This window comes from Metopolophium dirhodum, chromosome 3 (assembly GCF_019925205.1).
Source record: "Metopolophium dirhodum isolate CAU chromosome 3, ASM1992520v1, whole genome shotgun sequence".
Lineage (NCBI taxonomy): Eukaryota > Metazoa > Arthropoda > Insecta > Hemiptera > Aphididae > Metopolophium > Metopolophium dirhodum.
Window position 1 is genome coordinate 31,708,884 of NC_083562.1, and position 22,773 is coordinate 31,731,656.

General features: G+C 27.9%; 2 protein-coding genes across 2 annotated transcripts; one reads left to right on the plus strand and one right to left on the minus strand.

Moving 5' to 3' along the window:
* Positions 1-1,013: 1,013 nt before the first annotated feature.
* Positions 1,014-2,308, minus strand: LOC132941462 (uncharacterized). Its single transcript, XM_061009525.1, has 2 exons — positions 2,172-2,308; positions 1,014-2,023 (listed from the first exon to the last, which is right to left on the minus strand). The coding sequence occupies exon 2, from the start codon at positions 1,791-1,793 to the stop codon at positions 1,413-1,415; it is 381 nt and encodes a 126-aa protein (XP_060865508.1). The 5' UTR covers positions 1,794-2,023; positions 2,172-2,308; the 3' UTR covers positions 1,014-1,412.
* A 1,462-nt stretch (positions 2,309-3,770) lies between these two features.
* Positions 3,771-22,765, plus strand: LOC132941908 (growth arrest-specific protein 2-like). Its single transcript, XM_061010150.1, has 8 exons — positions 3,771-3,929; positions 10,481-10,701; positions 19,049-19,173; positions 19,707-19,848; positions 20,338-20,521; positions 20,589-20,751; positions 21,485-21,601; positions 22,432-22,765. Exons 2-8 carry the CDS (start codon positions 10,539-10,541, stop codon positions 22,705-22,707), a joined length of 1,170 nt encoding a protein of 389 aa, XP_060866133.1. The 5' UTR covers positions 3,771-3,929; positions 10,481-10,538; the 3' UTR covers positions 22,708-22,765.
* Positions 22,766-22,773: the final 8 nt, after the last annotated feature.

Genomic DNA, 22,773 nt, shown 5'->3' on the forward strand with positions numbered 1-22,773 from the left:
ATATAACAGGTAAAACCATACATTATGTAAGTTCTTATATACTTACGACTAAACATTATTAATTCCCACATAAAATTAAAGGAATTTCCTTCTTACCTAATTCGGAGTATAGGTAAACATTTTTCGAAATTCGTCAAAATCACGAAAATGTATACATCATTTTGCAGTAAAAATGTATTTCAATTTTAGATTTTAGATTTTGAGTCGGACGATGAAAGTATTGATTTTACAATGATGTGTATTTTTTTTGTTTTAATATTTTAATATTTTAATTTTTTTTGTGTCTGTTATCAGTCACCTTTTAGGGCAGTAAAACTGCTTAGATTTTCTTCAACAGTATCTTGTCTGATAGGAAATCTAGTTGGTACGTTGGGCCGTTGGGGGTCAAAAGTAAAATACATTCATCGTTCCACTCAGAATCTAAAATGTGGTGTAGTTTTCAAAAGTGCCGTGAAAAACAAAAGAAAAATTAATGAAAATCAGGAATTTTTACGCGATTTTGGTGTAACTCTAAAACAATTGACCGTAGATACATGACATTTTGACTGAATGTTTATATTAGCATTTGCTGTACACCATAAAATATTCAAAATATCTTGAATTGCTTTGAGCTGTTTAGAGACATGTTCAATTTTCAATTTTTTAAATTTGTTTTTGTTTTGAATGTTGATACAATTTTATTTATTTGGTCAAAAAGCGTCAAAATTTAAAAAAAGGCTCCTGATATATTGCTTAAATAGCAGTTGAAAAATACTAAAACACAATTTTTTTTTATAAGCATTTAAAGTTTGATTTTTGTCAACATTTATCAAATTTTAAATTTTTAAATTAATAAAATGTTCAACTTTTATAGCTAAGGATTGAAAACTTACAACAAGGTTCCACATAAGTAGGTTATTCCGTAACCAAAAAATCTCAAAAATATAAAATCACAGTAATAACAATAGTTACTTTATGTTAAAATTTGAAGGAAATGACATATTAATAAATAACCAAACATAATGATTTTAGCTATTTTGTTTTAATTTTATAATATTAATTCTACTTACTGTATTAATAATAAGTAATAACAATATAAATATAATATAATATATCCACACTGACAAACCGTCACCGCTCAGAATCGTCTTTCGTATAGGGGAGCCCGGGTACAATTGTAACATTTTCCATACTATTATTTTTTTATGGGAAAATTTAAACTTTTTAGCATTGGTCTTGCACTCAACTGATTCAGTAACTTGTAATCTTAAGAAATATGTATAAATTGAAAATTAACTTCCACAGGTGAATCTGTAAAATCTGATTTAAAAAAAAAAAAAAAATGTTACAATTGTACCCGGTTCTGGGTCAATTGTAACAGTACTAGGGGACAAATGTAACACATATATAATATATTAATCAAAATTAGATTTTTAATAGTATAAGCCTTTATTACTAAACATAACAATTAAAAAACAGGCTTTAGGATAAGGTCTAATACTTTCAGGTGATATAGTTATTGGTTGTTGACTTAATGTTTCAGTTATTATGTTTGTTATAACTGTTTCTGTGTTATCAGATGTTTCATTAGGTAGCATATTATCTGTACTATCTAATACAATGTTTGTAACAGTTGATGGTGCATATTCATCGTCATCAAACACATTTCTATTGAATGGCCATACACCAGACACAGAAAAACCATTTATAATATTTTTTGGTGTAGCTGCGTTTACAAGGGCATTAGAAGTAACAGAAGGCAAATCATATATAGTAAACCTTTTACCAGGGTTGCTCTTTATCCAAGAATCCATTTCTTGGTTAATAAATTGTTTGAATGGACCAAACACTGACCTGTCTAAAGAAATTAGAAATTTTAAATTGAAAAAAAAAAAACATTTCAATCATGCAAATTTCAAATTGATTTGCAACTGATCGTTCAGATTTATTTTCTTTAATACAGATTTTTGCATATTTTCTTTATGGCTTCACTATTATTGCCTCTATTTGTTGTTCTTTGTCTTATTCGTGGCATGGCTATTACCTATAACAAAGAATAATGAATAACTGCTTCTTACAAATATAAATTTAATAAACAATAATAAAATGTTACATTTGTCCCCCGCTTAACTGTTACAATTGTCCCCAATCAATATTTATGCAAGAAAGTAAATATAAAAAAAAATACTTACTACGCACAGACCAGACAAGACAATCAAGTTAAAGAACACTTCTTTCCTTATATAAATATAACAGTAACTAGATATTATAAATAAATAACAACGTTTAAATAAAAAAATACGACAAAATATTTTATTTACAAACTGAGTTGATAAACGTATTTTATTATTTTTCTGATAAGGACAATATGATATCGCCGTATTGATGAAGGGAAACTAGTTGCTATTACAGTGGGACAACTGTCGTATTTTTGCCATATTTTAAAATCTAACCTAGAGGAGAAAATCAACGATGTTACAATTGACCCGTGTTACATTTGTACCCGGTCTCCCCTACAATGATATTATATCATAGAATTCAAATTTAATACCATACCATCCATTATACAGTGACTCACTTGAAATCTATTGCACAGCAGAGCAACATCTACTTACCCACCTGTTTTTTTTAAGTTACTTATAAAAAATTATTTAGAAATTAAAAAATGTAAACACATTTATTGCAATGATCTATAGTTATGGCTTTAATATACATGATTATTTATTGTAGATAGACCTATATTGTTATCAAACAAAATAAAATGGAAGCGCAAGGGTATACAGTATACCATGCATGCCTTAAGTATAGGATGTCCCCTTATGCTGCTATTTTAATTCTTTAACGTGAGAAAATTATATATAGTGGGGGTACTATTGCAATTGCCTATATTATATAGTATATTTTAGCCATCATGGACCTACCGAATGACTAGCTACACCGAAACTTCCTAGGTTAGGTTAGTCTAATGTAGTCTAGCCGTTTAGGTAGTACCTAGTTTGTTGTAGATACATACGCTGCAGTGACAACGGTTTTTTGAAAATTTTGAAATATATGTATTTGATGCATCAGCCCTTAAAAATATTTAAGTCATCCCAAAGATATTACGAGTACCTACCTATAAATAAAAATAAATTAAACACCTAGTATTCATTCCCAATAACAACCAAACAAGAGTATTTTAGGAACTATTTTAATTACTAGGTATATTCAATAAAATTGTGATAATAATATTTAATTAAAAAAAATAATTGTAATATCTTGGAACTAGCTAGCTTAGAGATCTTAGCTTAGCTTAGCTCTATAGCGCGTTCTAAAATTAAACATGCACCCCCACCACCCCCACTAGTTTTGTCAATGGTTATCATTAGGACTATGATTTATTTAATTATTTGTTGTAATTGGATAATAATTTGTATTTGTTTATTTTGTAACTGGTGGATTAAATTAATGTTTATCTATTTTTTAATCAATAAAAAAATTAACACTATTTAATGTAAACGTAAATATTAACGTGTTTGGCAGTTTACATATTATTATATATTATATATGTATATATTTAAATTGTAAGAGTATAATAAATAATAAATAAGCAAAAAACTCAAGAAGAAACAATTTGGATGTTGGGGCTTCTTTACAAGAAGCCTTTCTGTACATCGCTTATTTATATATTGTAATATAATGGGACGGTAGTATATACGGTATACGCATGCAACAAAATATTGTAGTTGTAACACGAGGCAGCACTGAGCGTTTTACTCAATTTCTCCGGAGTTTTCCTATTCCCGAGCCGCCAAAACACAGCATAATACAGTTTCCATCGCCGCGCGCTCGTGTGATTTTCGTAGTTCTTCCGATCATCGCTGCAATAAAACTATGTCTGGTACAATTTTCCAATCAACGTTCAAGATCAGTACCAAAGTATCTAATATGGAAAGTTCAATATCAATTAAGTGAGTAAAACTTACATTGCATGTAATTTATTAATAGTTAAAAATTAAAAATATATACTTTAAATTCGAATTCGATGTATGAATGTATAATTTCAAAGTTTTTAATATTCAGTTAACTAAAAAAATTGTTGAACAAATGTACAAAATAAGAAATTTATTTTAGGAAGTACGTAACCTAATGTTGTAATTTCATATATTGATAGGTATACTTAAACATCTAGTTATTTTTAAGTACTACAATACATATTTTTTATATTTTTTACATTATATTACTATAGTGCCTACTGAACTATATTCATACATTTTTAATTTGGGAAACTTATAAATTTCGGTTTTGATGTGGGTTTAAGGGTTTTTGACATGAAATTTATCGTTAGTATAATATTATATCATTAAAATTAAATTGTCTTGAAAGGAACTATTATTTGAAAATATTTATTCAAACTTGGAATATAATAATTAGTTTCTATAAATTATATAGTGTAGAACTAAATTCATTATGATTTAAATTTTGATGACGATATAATAACATTTTATGTCGGTTATTCTTGGCATTGTGTAGGTATACTGATTACTAGGCATAATATATTAAGTCAAAATATTAAAAATATAAATAAAGACTATAATATTATATGAATGTCGTTTACATAGAAAATAACATCTTATATAATAGATTATGTATAGTAATAGAAATACATTATAACTGTTCTTGCGTTTGTAATATTTTGATTTATTGGGTTACAATGAAGGTGTACGCATGGATCCAGCTCCCCCATTCATATATATATTATGAAGTTTGACAATGTAATGATGTTCGGACAGCAATTGTTTCGTCATGCCTAAAATGAGACTAGATACTATTATGTCGAGTATAAAAAAGTATGAAAAATATGCTTCCAATTATATGATGTGACAACCTTGGGGTACTTATATTAAAAACGTGATGGATACTTTTTTCTTACAGCCACACATGCCGTGTTAAAATGATTTTAAAAAAATCACGTTCAAATTATTGTCATAATGTCTATAATTTTTAATATTTGTCGTATAGATAGTATATTACATAAATATAGAAAAATACTGTGTTTAAATCGCATAGCTTTATATATAATATATAATGTAATATACATAATGAGTAGTAAAATAAATAAGTTCCTGCTACTTACCTTAAATTATTATTTTTTAAATATATATAAAGAATTAGTACAACTATAATTGGTCCAGTTGGTTACACATATTATTTTAATAACATACTTGTGAATTATAGATGTGAATTATAGGTTAAAATTAAATTTAGATTTTTTTAATATATATAGATAAATATTTCTTTTGTAGGTATTCCTAACAAAAATAATTTGATGATTACTGATTAGGTTTTTTAATTTTAATAATTGGATTGGTAAACAAAATTAAATTAAAAATTATGATATTATAAAAAGAAAATTGCTTAGGTAGGTACCTACATTCTTTCACATAGATATATTTTATTTTAATCGCAATTAAATCTCAAAATGTTATTATAAAAAATATAGGTCAATTTATATAATATAATCCATGGGAAACCGAGCGTTTGATAGGATAGTTTGGGTGTCATACTGACACAATCCCGTGCTAGGTAGACCGTACAGTGGAAAATGAACTTACCTGCACAAGCAACTGACACGTTTTTCTTTCCAGTATCAACACAATTCTACCGTGTTTTTATACATTTTATTGATAGAAAATAGATTCAGCCGAAACAAATTGATTAGTAGACACTTTCTAAGTGTTATTTTCAATGGTATAATGTAATATACATTATACATATCTATGTATCGTATTTTCATTGCGCAACAGTCAACATAATTTGTTGATTAAGAAAATCCATATCCTTACTGAATTTGTAAATACATATTAAAAAAAAATATTTTAATTACCTACAAATTACATATTATAGTACAATTGAAAAAAAAACAAAATTAAATTAATTTCTTTGGTTAATTTGTCAATATTATATTATATTTTATGTAGGTACAGTGGTGCAAATAGGAAAAATGTTTTAGGGGGGTCAAGCCCCAAAATATTTTTTTTTCAAAATTATAATGTATATTATATTATTATTTTTTGAAGGGGCTCTGAGTGATTTTTCTTTAAGTTAGCTCCTGGGTACTTGAGTAACTCAAAAATTCAGGACAGAAATCTGAAAGGGTTGGATTAAAAATATTCAAGGTCCTCGCACATGCCACGCAGGTTTTGTTGTCTAATGTAATTTGTTTGATTAATATTAAAGAAAAATACAAATTAGGTATTTTACTAAAAAATTCACATAAAAAGTAAAAATCGAGTGTATATTTTAGTTTTTGAACAATTCGTTTCTGTAGTTTAAATAACCTAGGTATATCCTAAGAAATCTAAATTTGTTGTCAGTTATTTTAAAAGGAATTTGAACCATTTCTGTTTTTTAGCACGGGATGAAAATATCTAAGTTCGACGTTAAAAAATGTCTCGCTTAAAATCAATTAAAACCAGATTTAAAATAGGGTTGTATTTTAAGACACATTCATTAAACTTAAACTTATACAAATAAAATAATTTATAAGAGTTATGGAAATGTTACGGTAGTCAGAGTTCTAAATTTTATTTTAACACAGCACAACTAAAACAAACAACAGTACAATAATTCAAAATGAATATTTGTTACTTATTACAGAATCTAGACCAATTTATTGTTACCTATATGTACGGTACATTAAAATGTGTATATTGGTATTTAATTTCAAGCAGGAAATAAATGCAAATATCATATATGTATACATATATACATTTATATATAAAAATGAAATAAAAACAACAAATAAATTATGATCTTGAATCAATTAATAATAATTATGATACAAATATATACTTAGCAATACGGTGAATGGTGATATAGTATCCAATGTATTGCATTTTATATTTACTGGCTGTATTCCGACGTTATCCGGGCCAAAGATTAATATTTTTAATAAATATATTTATAAAAAGACGTAAATCTAATATGAGCTGCACCCTTTAGTTATCTGTAGGAGTTGAAAAAATAAGATTTAAACAACCTCGAAGTCTCAAGGAATTAATTAATATAACTTTTATTGAAAACGGTCCAGTAGTTTTTGAATTTATTTACTTCGGATGAACCAACATCCATTTTTAACTGTATAGTATAACCCGACTTCGACCGTGAAGAGGTGAAATTTGAGTCAGTGTACCTTGATTTGTGAACTAATACGACTGAGATTGACAATTCACCTGCAGTGGATTGGATATTATAGCACTTGATATAAATCAAACGTGGTTCAAATTACTCTAAATTTTCGTGATATCTCCAAGAACGATTTTAAATTTTCGCAGAATCGGTTAAGTAGTTTTTGAGTTCCTATATAAGCTACAAATTCCAAACATATATTCAACTCTCATATTTGTCTTAAGATATACCTAATTTCTTTATTTGAAACCATAAACGCGACGATTTGATGGATGCTTATACCTCATCTGCCTGAGTAACCATTATTGGCAACAATTTTCAAATACTAATTTCTCCTATTACTATTAATTATTATAGTATTATACTATGTAAGCTGTTAACAATAGCAACCATTTATAAACAAAAATGTCCATGGTAAATCTCAAAATCTTTTCTGAAATTTGCAATAAAAAAATTAGCAAGAGACATTTGCAAAATGTCATTAAAATCGGTTGAATGGTTTCGGGGATTAGCTACCTACCTAACTAGCAACTTACCTACTAAAAAAGGTAATTAATTTTTTTAATGAATACTTGGTTTGTATGACTTTAAAATGCTGTTTGATTTAGTAGACCATCAAATTTATAACGCTTTTCGCTTTTTCATTTTCACCAAATTGTTAACTGTCCATGACAACTGGGTCAAACGTTCACTTAACAGCGCCCGCATCATATATGAATTAAAAGTTATGAAGTTTAACAAAAAGGAAATATAAGATTGGTGAAGAACTATTGTAGTTTAACTGTTTAAGGCAATTTGATATTGTCACGAATAAGCTAACCACTAGCGTATGACTCGTATGAGGTATATCCAAGTTTGTTGTAGTTTGAAATGATAATAATATGATTGTATTATTATGTTAAATAAAGAACGGATTTTAAAAATAGTTAATTATTAATGATAGTTTATTCAAATTTCAAATGAAACGAATTATTGTTAAATGTTTTTGTTTATTATTGTTAATTTAATAATAAAACAAGAATGAATACATATTATTTTTATATCGTTGCGACGTTGCCGGTTCTAAACGAAAAACAGAATCGTAAAAATTAGAAGATACTAGATAGTAGATACCTACATTTTGGTTTTAATTCAGTGGCGTATCTAGGATTATAAAATAGGGGGGGGGGGGAAGTATAAATTAAATCAAGTTTTTACAGTTTTCTTATATAAATAAATAGGGATTTGTTCATTGATGCACTAAAAATTATCGAAATATGCAGTCAAAATGGTCAAAATATGCTTAAATATATGCAGCTAGATTTTTATAATATTTTTGAAAAATGCATAAAACATATTACAATTTTGGAAATAAAAAACTAAAAATTAAGTAGGTATACACATGATAAAAATAATTTATATACGGGTTTACTAATTCGAATATATATTGATTGTTATAACGGATAGTGCACTATTGTATGTTTTGGACATTGTTAAACTAGTTACCTTAAATCATTTACAACCACTACAAAAAACATGCTAATACAAGAAGTCCCGAACCCTATAAATATTATATTTATGCCTTATATAAGCGGGAAAATGTCAATGGGGGGGGGGGGGAAGAGAAGAACCAACTACTGGGTTTTATAATAACGTACTATCAATGAATAGTAGGTTAATGCAATGAAATATCAGATTTATATTTTTTTTAATTCAAAATTAGTTAGGTATAGGTATATAATTGTATTTGAATATTATAGAAGTTATTGATACTACTCGGGTTACTGAGAAAGTGCGAAACATAATATTAAGAATCATAAAAAATATAAAATTCTATTAACTTGTTAATAACTCCAAAAAAAAAAACATCATTTAAATACTTATAAATATTGAATCACGCTGTATAAAACTATAAAAAGTATACTAAAATATACTATTGTTTAATATTTTTATCAATGATCTTAAATTTATGAGTTATGACGTTGTGTCTGTATGAAATATATTTAGCTACATTTTTAGAAATTAGAACGAAAGGTCTTTAAACGTCGACTATACTAATTTTAACCAATCACATAAATACCTACATATAACATGTCCTTAACAGTTAAATACAAGTTTAAATGCTTCCTCATAAAGTCAGAAGTTGTTTTCTTAAAGCAGTAAAAAATCTCAAAAATACATATATTAACAAATTACAATTTTTTTTATAAGCCTTTAAATTCAATTTTTTACAGCATTCATCAAAATCACGGATATATGTAAATTATTTATTTATTTTATTTTATTGATCATTAAGCCCGGCAACTATGGCCATTAGCTGTTTGTTTTTTGTTTGTAGGGGGGGGGGGGTACTGTAGGTTGGTAAACACGTGTGTTTTGGCTTTGGCAGAATTTCAAATTGGGCACCTGTAGGTTTCTGCCATCCCGGTCAAGACAGTTGCCTTCCCAGAGAGAAAAGCCGCCCGTGGTCGATATTCGAACCGGCGACGGTACGCGTTGGAACCGACACCATAGTCCCCTCGGCCACTCCGTCCCCCCTTTAATTATTTTGTAGTTAAAAATGCATGCAATTTTTAATTTTAACACATCACAAGCGCACAAAGCTTAAAAAAGTAATACAGTTTTTAAAAATAATAGTTTGCATAAAGTCATATAAATTGTTTATTACTGATTGATGTTCAAATTTTGACCTAATTGGTTATTCAAACGCATAATAACTATTTATCTTCTAAAAATTTTTATTTGTAAAAATATTCCACTTTTACTTAAATTATAATTTTCCATACATTTTCAAAATATTTAAACTAATTTTAAGCTTTTTATCGGAATTTTTGTTACTATTACCTAGTACTAACTTGTTATAAAATAATTATAAAATGTCCTTAGAAATCTTTTTCGTGTGTTAATGTGGAATGAATTCAAATTGAACATAATATCCGTTGTACTGGCATAAGTATTTTATATTTAATGACTAGGTACACTGTCGATAATGGATCCTAGTATCACCTAAAATACAGCAGAGGGACTCCCCGATTTATTTTTTGTTTCAATTAAAATTTTTAATCAACTATGTTTTACAATATATTGTAACAAACAATACCTGAGTGTGTGAAGAAATATGTTTTAAAATACGAAGAATTCTCCCTCTGGAGGAACTTCGAACTGTTTAAATTAAAACGGAAATAAGGCATATTCTGATTAATACTAAATAAATTATAGTCCCTATAGTTATATATAACTAACCTGTTTATTATTAGTTTATGGAAACAAATAATAATTAACAGTATTTTTCGTATACTGGTAGTAGGTACCCAGACTTTTAACCTTATATTTTAATCATTGTATTTTATAGTACATCCATACAACAACATTTATGATCCAAGATTCCTTCGCGTTCATCACTTAAGAAAATGGACGCGAAACAGAAGGGTATCCTCATTGATCATAGGATCCCTTCTACTGATACGGATCAAGAATATTTGGAACAGTATCAAGGCAAAATAGTAGACAGTCAAAATCGTCAGCTTCTACCATTACAAGAAGATTTAGCAGACTGGATCAATAAATCTTTGGGTAAGTAAAGATTTTTGATGTTAGTTTCTGAATATAGTGTTGTAATTAATATCAGAATTAAATTTTATCGTTATTAATTATTACTATTATTACTTATAATTTACCTACAGGCTACAGAGTGTAGTATCTATTACTTTGGTACAATTTTATGTTATAACTTATAATGCAGCTACTTACGACTTACCTACCAGCTGTCAGGTATAGTATACGTAGGTAACTTCTATGTCTATATGAACATATGAAATAATATTATATCTTACATAACAATTTAAGATTTATGTTTTAACTTTTAAAGTAGATGATTGTGTTAAAATGTATCTCTTATTTTTCCGTAATTATAGGATAGGATCGGAGCTTTCTCGATATAATATATTATTAAATTAATAAATTCAAATGTTTTCATAAAATTTATTATTCCTATAATTGTTAAACTATAAAATAGGTATACACATATGAAAAGCAAAATTTGATTTTTTTTAGTCCAGGTTATAGGTATTCAAAGAATAATGTTAATTATAATGAATTGTAGTCACAATTATAGTTTTTCAAAAATTAAACTTTAAAAATATAATTTAGTGACAGGAATAAGATAAGTGATAAGTTAATATGACACAGCAATAGACAGTAGACACCATTATGCAGACATAATATTTTTATATAGGTATTATACATGTATAGTAAGGCTGTATACGTGTACATTAGTTTTTATTTTATGGAGCAAGGAAAATAATTTAATTACGGGTAGTTGGTATCTTATTATATAACTATTAATAGGTACTAGGTACATACCTACAGTATATTAGTTATATGCCTCAGGTACATGCACTGCCCTACTGCTCTATGGTGCATTTCTACATTATGTATAGTAGATATATTATCATATGCTTACATTATCATAAGTTATAATAATAATATTTGATAAATATTTAAATATATAAAATCACACAATTTCAACACGGAATTTCAACCAATGCCTATGTTATATAACTTAAACTGTGTTTAAATTACGTGTACGCCGTGCCCCTATACTTATAGGTAGGTCGTTGTAAAAGCGTTTCTAAAGAAAATCATGCCGAATTAAATTATAATATTTTGCTATAGGTAGGTACTGTTTGATTCGGTGGGAGTCACGCGAAAGGGATTCGTCAGTAAATGGGAAACTAAATATTGTAGGCATTCGTGATGTTGAATGTACAGGTACGAACCCATGAATATCATTTTTACGATGTTTCTGAAGCCATATGTCACGCTATATTGTTGTATTAAGTATCGTTATATCTACAAAACTATTTGGCATAATATAAAATAAAATGTAGTGCATAAATAGGTATAAGGTATAAATGTATAATAATGTATACAATTGGTTATTGTCGTTATTATATTTAGCTTTAAGTAGAATGGTTAGCTAACATGAAACAAATTTCTTAAAATATGTTTATTTATCATATAATATAATAGGTTACATGTATTAATACATAAACAGGAATGACAAGAATAAAAGAATATTGTGCGATTTTGATACTTTATGAGCTTCATATTATCCAATAAGTATTAATAGTCTTATTTAGGAATGTTGGACATAATACAATTACTGTTATAAAATTAATCTTTGAACTTTGGACACCAAAGATAAAATATTAAACATATCATATTGCAATTCAAGTTATTAAAATAAATATGCGTATGTACACTTTGTATGCGTAAATATAAACGTAAGAACAATTTTTTACTCGAATTTTTCATAAAATTAACGTTGTGATTGAGAGAACATAATAATATATTATATAATATAAACACATAATAATATATTATTTAATCATTATATTATTTTATACCTGTAGAGTGCGGATATATAATATACGTCTTATTTACATTTTTTAAAAAATACATTTGATTTAAAATGATCTAATTGATAACTAATAAATGTTTTTACAATTATGAATAACATATTATTCTATCTATATTATGTAGTTGGGTATATTACAGAATTATATATTATAATTTATAAACAAAATTAACTGTTATAATATTTAAATTTAAAAATTAAATTAAAATTCAAGAAGCTCACTGGATGGATTCTTCTTTCAAGCCACCCACCCATCAACTCCCACAGCGCTTGTACTTATTGTAAAAAATAAATTTACAGATTGTATAAATAAATTAATAATGTAACAAAATTAAAATTACATTTAGGTTCTAATTATTTTTTTCTGCTTATTAATTAAAATATGTTAATACTTAAATATTTTATACTGGTCAATTCATGGAACTTAATTTCATTACACATTAGGTACACATTTTCACGTTTTAATGTTATAACATTTCCTTATAATGACATGTATATATTATAATAATTGTTTAATTTTGTACGATCACTGTAGAAACTAATCAAGAGTTCGTGAGTTTGGGATTCGTTGGCCTAAATAGTTTGTATAGTCACCTCCTGTTTTCCCATTATAAAAAAATCGATCTTGCAGCTATTCCAGTCAAAAAGGTCACATCATTTTTGCCTAGAATATATTTTGAAGGTATAACGTAGTAAGTACCTATATAAACATACAATATGTTTATGGCGTCGTATCAAGTCTAGTATAGGTACAGGTGGCATGAAGAGTATTACACTTTATAGGTATATCTATAACTAGTGGTATATTTGTTGGTGGACTTTGAAATGTCACGTATAAAAAAAATATATAATAATAATAATAGTAACAATAAGAAAAAATAAAAATAAAAAATGAACACAACCATGACAAAAGAGGCCTTCATGATTTACTATTCTATCCTTCTCGCCTATCTATTATTAGTGGAACAAAATTATGGATGTTTTTATATTTTTTTTCGTAGATTTATAGCGGTTTTTTAATATTGTGAAACTGATTTCAATGATTCCACTTACAAATAACCAGCTAGGTACAAATAATATCAAAACAGTGAAAATATAACGTCCAACCAAGAGGGTGGAATCAATATTATTCTGGTTAACCCAGTCACAGCATCCCTGGAGTGACGTCACCAATCCCACCCATTCAAGGTCAAATGGAAAATTGAAGGAGTGAAAAAACGCCCTCTATGCATAATAATTTATTTCAGTAACTACCTATTTTTATTCGTTAGTGAAGTTTCTATTCCCTTTATAGTAGGTATATCTATTATGTTTTTTATACGAATAATTAGTTAATTATTAATAATATAGTATAATATAATAATATCTCGTCGTTCAGACATCATAATTATAAACATGATCAAGAACCGGGCACACCGACCTCGCACCCATATAATATAAACATAATAAAACACGAACAACCCTACTGTAGTACTGTATTCAATGTGACGAACCCCTCACAATAATATGTAACATTACAGTCATACATAGCCCGAAATTCGACACGACAAGAAACATTCTAAACCACTCTTAAACAAAGGAAGAAGTACCTGTGGAACATTAAAACAATCGGTTTTGATACTAAAATATAAAAATAATACAATATATTATGTATTTATGTAATTAACTTTAAAAAATGTATACCTATTGTATAGTAGAAAAAAGTATATAATTAAGTTACCTAATGTAAATTTTGGCTAATGATATAGCTGTCAAAGCTTTTAGGTAGGTACCTATGACCTATCTACTCTTAATAATATATGCATACTATGTTCTATATAGGTATTAGGTACTGACGTCCGACACTCATCGTGTATATAAATAATAAATCGGTTAAAATGCACAAAACTCAATTTCAATCAAGCATAGTGCATACACCATAAGTAGTATATGTGTAATAATAATACGTCACGTTTAAAATAATTATAGGTAACTCTTATAAATAATTGATATAATATTATTATAATCAGATAATAAATTATTAATATGACGGGATTTTTTTCCACGGGGAATTTTTTTTTTTTTTACTATAGTTTATAGGTATCTGAGATGAACATTTATAAATATTTTAGGTATTCAGGTAGGTACCTACAACCTACTTATTTCAATATGTATACCTATTACCTACAACCTACTTATTTCAATATGTATACCTATTACCTACATATTAAAATTTGTAACTATATTATGGCTGTTTAATGATTAATAATATGTTTATACTATTATAAATCATTTTTTATACAATACATTTTTATACAAAATTATAAAAGATTTATTACATAACCTATTACTTATTATATTATTATAATTTATAATAAAGTTTTCAAAGTATATTGTCCATCTTATATTTTACTTAATATTATTAATATTTTATACATATTGGGCCCTTTTTATTATTGTAATAATTATCTAATAAGTAAAGTTCCCTTCGCCTATTATTATATCTCCCGATTATCCGAGCAATTAATTTATTGTATTTTCCACTGCAAAAATGTACATCAATACAGGATGATTAACCAATCATGCTTACCCCTTTTTACTTTAATAATGCATTTATTAAAATTCAGATTTTTGGAATTTCCAAGTATATTTAAAGGTCATATTTTCAAATAAGTAGGTACTTCATTTCAAGAATGTTCAGTGGTGATACAAACTTCTGTTTTAAATAAAAACCTATGATATACCTAAATAAAAATTTGAACGCGCAGTTTCTGACTTATTAAAATGTTTATGCCCGCTGGACGGAAAAAGGACGCTTTAACCGCTCTCGAAAACCAAACTTTCGGTGCAGGCTTGACAAGAAAACTATTTCCGGTTTCAAGCCCTGAAAATAACATTGACTTTAGAGTAAGCAAACAATAGAATGGATCAAATAAAAATAGTAATAATGTAAATAAAAAATGAAAAATGGTAATAAACATTGCAGTACCTATTTAAGAGAAGCCTAGGTGCTCGTAACCCATGTACATCATACAGTGAATGAGATTATTTCTACCATATGGTACTATATAGTTAATGTTGTGGAATAGAACAACAAAGAAAGAAAAAATTAGACCTAGTTGAATAAGTATAGGAACTTTAAAATAACTTTTCAATCCTTAGCTATAAAAGTTGAACATTTTATAAATTTTTAACTACAAAATAATTATTAAATTTTGACAAAATTTGAACTTTAAATGCCTTTAAAAAAAAATTGTGACTGTATTTTTAATATTTTTCAACTGTTATTGTAACAATATATCAGGAGCCTTGCATTAAATTTTCACGCTTTTCTACCCAACAAATAAAATTTTGATATTAATAGAAAAAAAAACTAAAAATATTGAAAACTGACAATGTCCGTAAACAACTCAAAAAGAGTCACATTATTTTCAAAAAATTATCGTGTATAGAAAATGCTAATATAAACATTCAGTGAAAGTTTCAAGTATCTACAGTCATACGTTTTTTAATTACAACAAAATAAGAAAATCGTTACATGAGATATCGAGTGAATATCAAATGGTGTAAAAATTTGAATTTCAAACGCTCATAAAAATTTAATTTTACTTTCTTGTAAAAATTTTTTTTTTGATAAAAGTAGACAAACTTATGGATAATATTGTATTAAATTTTCAAATCTTAGATTTAAAAATAAAAATTTTTATGAATTCTCAACTCAAAATAATTTGCTAATTTTCGTGATTTTTCCGTATTTTGTCAAAATTTGAACTTTAAATGCTTATAAATAAAAACTGTGAATAAGGATTTTTAATTTTTTTCATCTGCCTTTGAAACAATAACCTAGGAGCCTTCTATTAAATTTTCAAGCTTTTTTAACCAACAAATAAAATTTTATTAATACTTATAGAAAAAAAAACTAAAAAAAATGGAAACTGAAAATATCCGTAAACAGCACAAAATAAGTCAAAATATTCGAAAAATTTTATGGTGTATAGAAAATGCTTATATAAACATTCAGTCAAAATTGCATGTACCTACAATCATTTGTTTTAGAGTTTCACCAAAAACCAAAATCAATTTTCTCAAAAACAGATTTTGCGTAAAAATTCCCGTTTTTCCATAATTTTTCTTTTATTTTTCACGTCGCTTTTGAAAACTACTAGGAAATTTTTACTTTTGCCCCCCCCCCCCCCCAAGTACCAACTAGATTCACTTTCCTATCAGAAAAGATACTGTTGAAAAAAATCCAAGCACTTTACCGTCCTAAAAAGTGATGACAGACACAAAAAAAAAAATAAAAAAACACACATCATTGTAAAATCAATACATTCGTCGTTCCACTCAAAATCTAAAATGTTAAAATAAGAATAATTAATAAATATTAATTTTAGTTATAACTACAGAGTATAAACTATAGTAAAATAAAGAGTTAGTATGTTGTCTCGTGCGTAAAAAGCTATATAAGCTTGTGCCAATACGAAAGAATAATTATGTTTGCCTTTATCAAAACATTAGAGAAAAAATAAATATTTTTTTTTACCTAACTGTTGTCGTATTATAAATATCGGTTTTTACCTTTTGGATGGACTACATAGTTAGTTCATAGTTATAGTCTACATAGTTTATAAAGGATATTTTATTAACTTATTATTATTTATAACTTAATAAGCATTTTAAAGTTTACAAAAGCATCCACGTAGGTGGTAGGTATAGCCGTATAGGTACTATGACGGTAGTGAAGTAGAACTATAGAACACAATTGAGATAAGACAATTTTAACGGCACAATTTAATCATAGTACCTATACAATTTGGTATATAAGGTATATTTATATATTATAAATATTAATGTATAAGAATAAATAGTTACAAAATATAATGCGATTAAAAATAGCTCAGGATGATCATTTATTGATAAAATAAATGTTCTTCACATTTTCTCGATTAGTTTTAATTACCTAATCATTGACCTTACCATAAAAAGTTGTTTCCGAGTAAAATATTAAAAATGTTAAAAATAGGTTAGGTTAGATATTGATTAAATCATATCTTATCTTTTGTCTAATATATTACATTGAATGATTATTGATTGTTCGTCTTCAGGTCTTCTATAGACTTAGAAACCACTGTTTTTACTAAAAGTTATATAAATAGATATCTTAGATATAATTAAATTCCTTGAGACTCAGGGAGAGTTTAGGTCAATATAGGGTGGTTCACACAGGATTTTGTTTCAGCTCACGATAATCGAATATTAGGTATTTTATTAATTTATTATTAAGATGCCATTGGTTACCTACATATAATAAAATAGTTATACATTTATAATGTATTATATTATGTCTTTTCGGCTAATAAAGCAATTCTATTTAAATGTAAAATTGAGTAACAGCTATTGCCTATTATATATTATACTAACCATAGCCCTATATCTTCCAAATCCATTAATATTGATCGATTATCTTTAGTACACCCGCAAAATTAATTAACTCAAAAACTAATTGTACGAATAATTTTGATTCTGATACATCAAAGTGTTTAGAAAAATTATTCGCTAAATAATTTACAGTCGAAAAGGGGATGGGGGAGAGGTTATCAATTGAAAAATGTATAGTAGAAAAAATATCAAGAATTTTAAAATGTAACCCGAGTGTATTTAAAAGTACCAAACATCAGGATTTGAAAAAATTAATTATTAAAAGAAAAAATGTGGACGAGCATGCTTGGTGAGTTATCCTGTAGGTACACTAAACCTAAAACTGGACCGATTTTAGCAAAACATAGTTGAGAAAATGTCAACTGAAGCAGATATTATTAGTCGGGTTGCTTATATGTACTTATATAACTCAATTATATACTATGGACGAAACTTATATTTACAGGATAGGAAATATATATTTTTGGGGGGAAACACGTAATATAGGCGGTACCTATGTGATAAATAGGTATGCGTGTTTAGATTCATGATATTATATTACCAATTTAAATGTGGTCTGCATAAAATAAAGACAACAAAAGGGGTCGATTTGAATTTTGTACTTGTGGTTTTCGCAAATGGATATATGGCAACTTTTTTAAAAATTGTGCTCAAATAGGTATATAACGTATGTATACTGTATAGGTACCTACATAATAAAACTCCACAAAAACCAATCAAAAAATAATAATTTATATACCACAATATGTATTAAGGCATTCGTGCAGGCCCAAATTCTAGCTAGGGCTCGTCATTGACACATAGTACATAAAATACATAATATAGTATACCTACTGAAGTCATGTTACTACTGTTACTTCTACTTATTGTTCATGCAGAATCTTAAATGTAGGTGTTAATTGTTAATATACAAGTATATAGGTATTAGGTTCTATAGTCATAAGCAACGAAGCAAATTATCTTTATTGTTCTGTGATGTATTAAATTATACATTATTTAATACAAAATAAAACAAAACAATTTAAATAATAATAATATATTACAGTTTTATAAAAATGTTTGATTTAATCTTTTTGTTTTTAGATATCGATTGGTTAAATGCGATTAATCTTTTGGATATGTTGGACAATGGTGTCATACTGTGTCGCTTAGCAAAGACAATCGAGTGCTTAGCACATGAGTCTATACTTATGGGACATTATAAAGGCGTACGTTGATTTTTATGTTTATTGAAAACATAAAATAATGTTTTAAAACTAGCGTGGTCCAACTTGAGTCTTTAGGCATTTTATACGATTTTGATAATTTTTGAAATTAATTTACCTGCAACGTGGGTGTAACAATGAACTAAATGTGGCTCATACCCATGATGAGCAGGGGTGACGGAGTACCCCTTTTTTAAAAAAAAGTATTTTAGTAATACTTTTTTATTATATCCTAATCAAAAAGAAATTTAAATCTTCAGTTACGCCGTACGCACGGTTTTTGATAGTTTTGCATCCACCTTCTATTTTTTTCCAATTCAAGTACAATTGTATAGTGGAGGTATACACTAATTGAAAAGTGTTAACTGATCAGCTGTTTGCATGTAAAAATGATTGGACCACACTATTTTTAAACGATTATAGTAATATAATTATTCAGTTATGTGTTTAAAATTCAACTTAATTCCTTATAAATATAAATGTTATTTGAAAAATTATAAATTATTAAACAGCAATAACGAAAATTTAATTTTTAGGAGTTACCGACAATATCTTCACGTTGTTTTGAGTCGGCAGCAAGGCACAGTTTTTTCTCAAGAGACAATACGGAAAAATTTATTCAATTTTGTCGTCGGCTTGGTGTTCACCAACACCTCCTGTTTGAAAGTGACGATCTAGGTAAGTGCTGGTTATATACTTATATTTACCTACTCAATGAGTAGTGGAATTATAGCGTGAAATTTCGTGGCCATATGATGAGGCGGAGGCACCATTAAGCACAGAAATTAAATGATTAAATAGTGATGCTAGAAAATCTATTGTTAGAATAGCTAATAAAAAAATAAAATATTACTAATAACTAATAAGTAATAGGTAACAATAATAATATATAATTGCTTTACTTGGTACTTTACATTTAATTAAAACAATAATATACTGTAAACTTAAAAATTAACATTTTGAGGCTTCGTTTGATTAAAAATAAATAAACAATTTCTCAGGTTTTTTAATATTATGATAGAAGTACTGTGGCTCCCCAAACTTGGACAGTTAGTTGCATCCTGCGGCCCCGACATAAATACACCACGTGTAATAATATATTCGCACACGTTTTGATTCGTTTCGAAGATATACGTATTACTTTAATATTTTTTCGTCTTAACACAGTTTTGCAGAACAAACCTCGTAATGTTGTATTGTGCCTCATGGAAGTGTCCCGCTTGGCTTCTCGTTTTGGTCTGGAACCACCGGGCTTGGTGCAAATGGAAAAAGAAATCGACGCCGAAGAAGCCAGAGAGCAGAACGGTGGTCCCGATACAAAAATTATATCTACTCCTAACATTAGACATCGGTTTGTTTTGTATATAAAAATAAAAATATCAATAACAATAATAATCATTTACGTACGAACGTTACAGCTCAACCAGCGCAATACCAATGGCTATCAGATCGGTGAGCAAATTGAGGAGAACCGAGAGCCTCGGAGCAACATCTATGGTTACTTTGAAATCGGAATCGGACACTACAGACGACGATTATACGATCGAAGGCGGCAATAAATTCAGTGAACTTGATTACAAAGTAAAAAGAGAAATATTATGTATCTTTTTTATAAGTTAGGTAGGTACCTACCACTATACAAGTATACAACTGCAGGGGTGTTAAAGAATTTCGCGCTGAATGCAAAATATAATTTATGTTTACCGATAGCCAACCAGAACATAACGAGAGCCGATCGCCAGTCTTTTAAAAGATACTACTAATGATACTGGTATTCAAGTATCTACTGATACAGTCAGGGCCGGATCTAGGGATGCCCGGGGAACATAGACGGAATTCCATTGAAATTTCTGGGGGGCTAAATTAACTAACAAAAAACCTTATTCAAATAATATGATAGAAATTGCCTAGCATATTTTATTCAATTGAAACATAACACATTTTAACAGTAATTGAGTACACATAAATACAACAAACAAAAGACCTTAAAAGAATATAATTTATTCAAATTATTGTAATACAATTGTTCCTTTTTTTTTTTATTATTTTGAAATCAAAAATAATATTATTAAAATTGTCTTAAATCATCAACATGTTAACATTTGCTTTGGAAGAGTATCTATCAATTTAAAAAAAAAACATTAGCTGTAATTTATGAAATTAGGATCCGTGTGGAATGCAATCGCACACACCCTTGCACCCGTAAAATTACTCACATGTGTTACTAGTTACTTACCATCACCTGCCCTTAATCTAAATTATAATTTGTGAATTTAAAGATTTAGTACTCACTTGTAAACAATTAATTTTATAGGTGAAACAAGCTAGTCGACAAGCTCTCGCGCAGTGTCGCTGTCAAGGGAAAAAATTGAAATTGAAAAAAATAGGAGAAGGAAGATACAACATACATGGCCGGAATGTTTTTATAAGGGTAATGATTATTTAACTGCATTGAATTGATTCAGTTGTCTTCAAAAGATACAGTGTTTCTAAGAGTTGTACCTACTACCTACGTAGGAGTGTATACAATGTAGGGATGATGTAGGGGTATGATCCTCCCCATGGCCTTTTTTATGGTACCTATATGGCTATATATTTATTTGTTTTAATGGCAGTACATAGAAACATTCCGATTACTTAGTAGGATTACTAGCAGTAGGTAATATAATATAGACAAATTGGTACAAATGAAATTTAATTTTATAGTTTAATTATATGGTGTATACATTTTGAAATAATGTGTATTACATGTACGTTTTAATATCTATCATTATAACTCAGTAATCAGTGTATAGATAGGTATTGATAATTGTTATATTTAAAGTTTAAATATTACAATTATAATTACAGAAACCCTAATTTAAATTCAACAGTCTATAGATAATTTATGTAATTTCAAGGTATAGCCGTATAGGTAAGGTTAATTAAATTAGTTTTATGAGTAAAATCTTTGGGAGTAATAAGTTTTCATCATAAGAAAAATGTTTGTTTCCGCCTTTTTTTAATAAGTATGGACATTCTTCTCACCTCAAAAAAATTAATGTTTTTGACATTCACCCCCGATACGCAATTTTTTTTTTCGCACATATTATGTGATAGGTAACGTATTTTTACACAGATTTAACCCCCCATATAAAAGTATTTATGTATACGCCACTTTATTTACTACGCTTACTACTTCAGTGTCACTTTGTGACCGACTGAACTGATGAGCACCAGTGTTCAGCTCTAGTGTTTGATATTTTTCTTTTCTTCGGAAAGTTGTTAAAAGGAACGCACATGATGGTTCGCGTTGGAGGTGGGTGGGACACGTTGGAAAACTTCTTAACCCGTCACGACCCTTGTCAAACTCCTGGCCGTCCAAATGTCCGGGTTCCGCCGCCTACCAATCATCGGACGCCGTCACCGGCGCCGCCAAATAGTCGGGTCCAGTCACCGTCACAACGCAAGTCGTCCATTCCCAGATATCTTGGGTCAAAGTTTAACTCGTCAAACGCATTCAAAACGCTGCCTGAATCCGCACTTTTAGCACGCTAATGTTTTCCTATACCTAGTTACGTTGTACATCAATTAAATAAATATTTTATTATTATTATTATTTTA

Excerpts from the sequence above, each read along its gene's own strand:
- LOC132941462 (XM_061009525.1), bottom strand. The coding sequence starts at position 1,793 with ATGGATTCTTGGATAAAGAGCAACCCTGGTAAAAGGTTTACTATATAT.
- LOC132941908 (XM_061010150.1), top strand. The coding sequence starts at position 10,539 with ATGGACGCGAAACAGAAGGGTATCCTCATTGATCATAGGATCCCTTCT. Across the intron at positions 19,174-19,706 it reads TTATGGGACATTATAAAGGC|GAGTTACCGACAATATCTTC; the intron begins GTACGTTGATTT and ends TTTAATTTTTAG. Across the intron at positions 20,522-20,588 it reads ACTCCTAACATTAGACATCG|CTCAACCAGCGCAATACCAA; the intron begins GTTTGTTTTGTA and ends CGAACGTTACAG.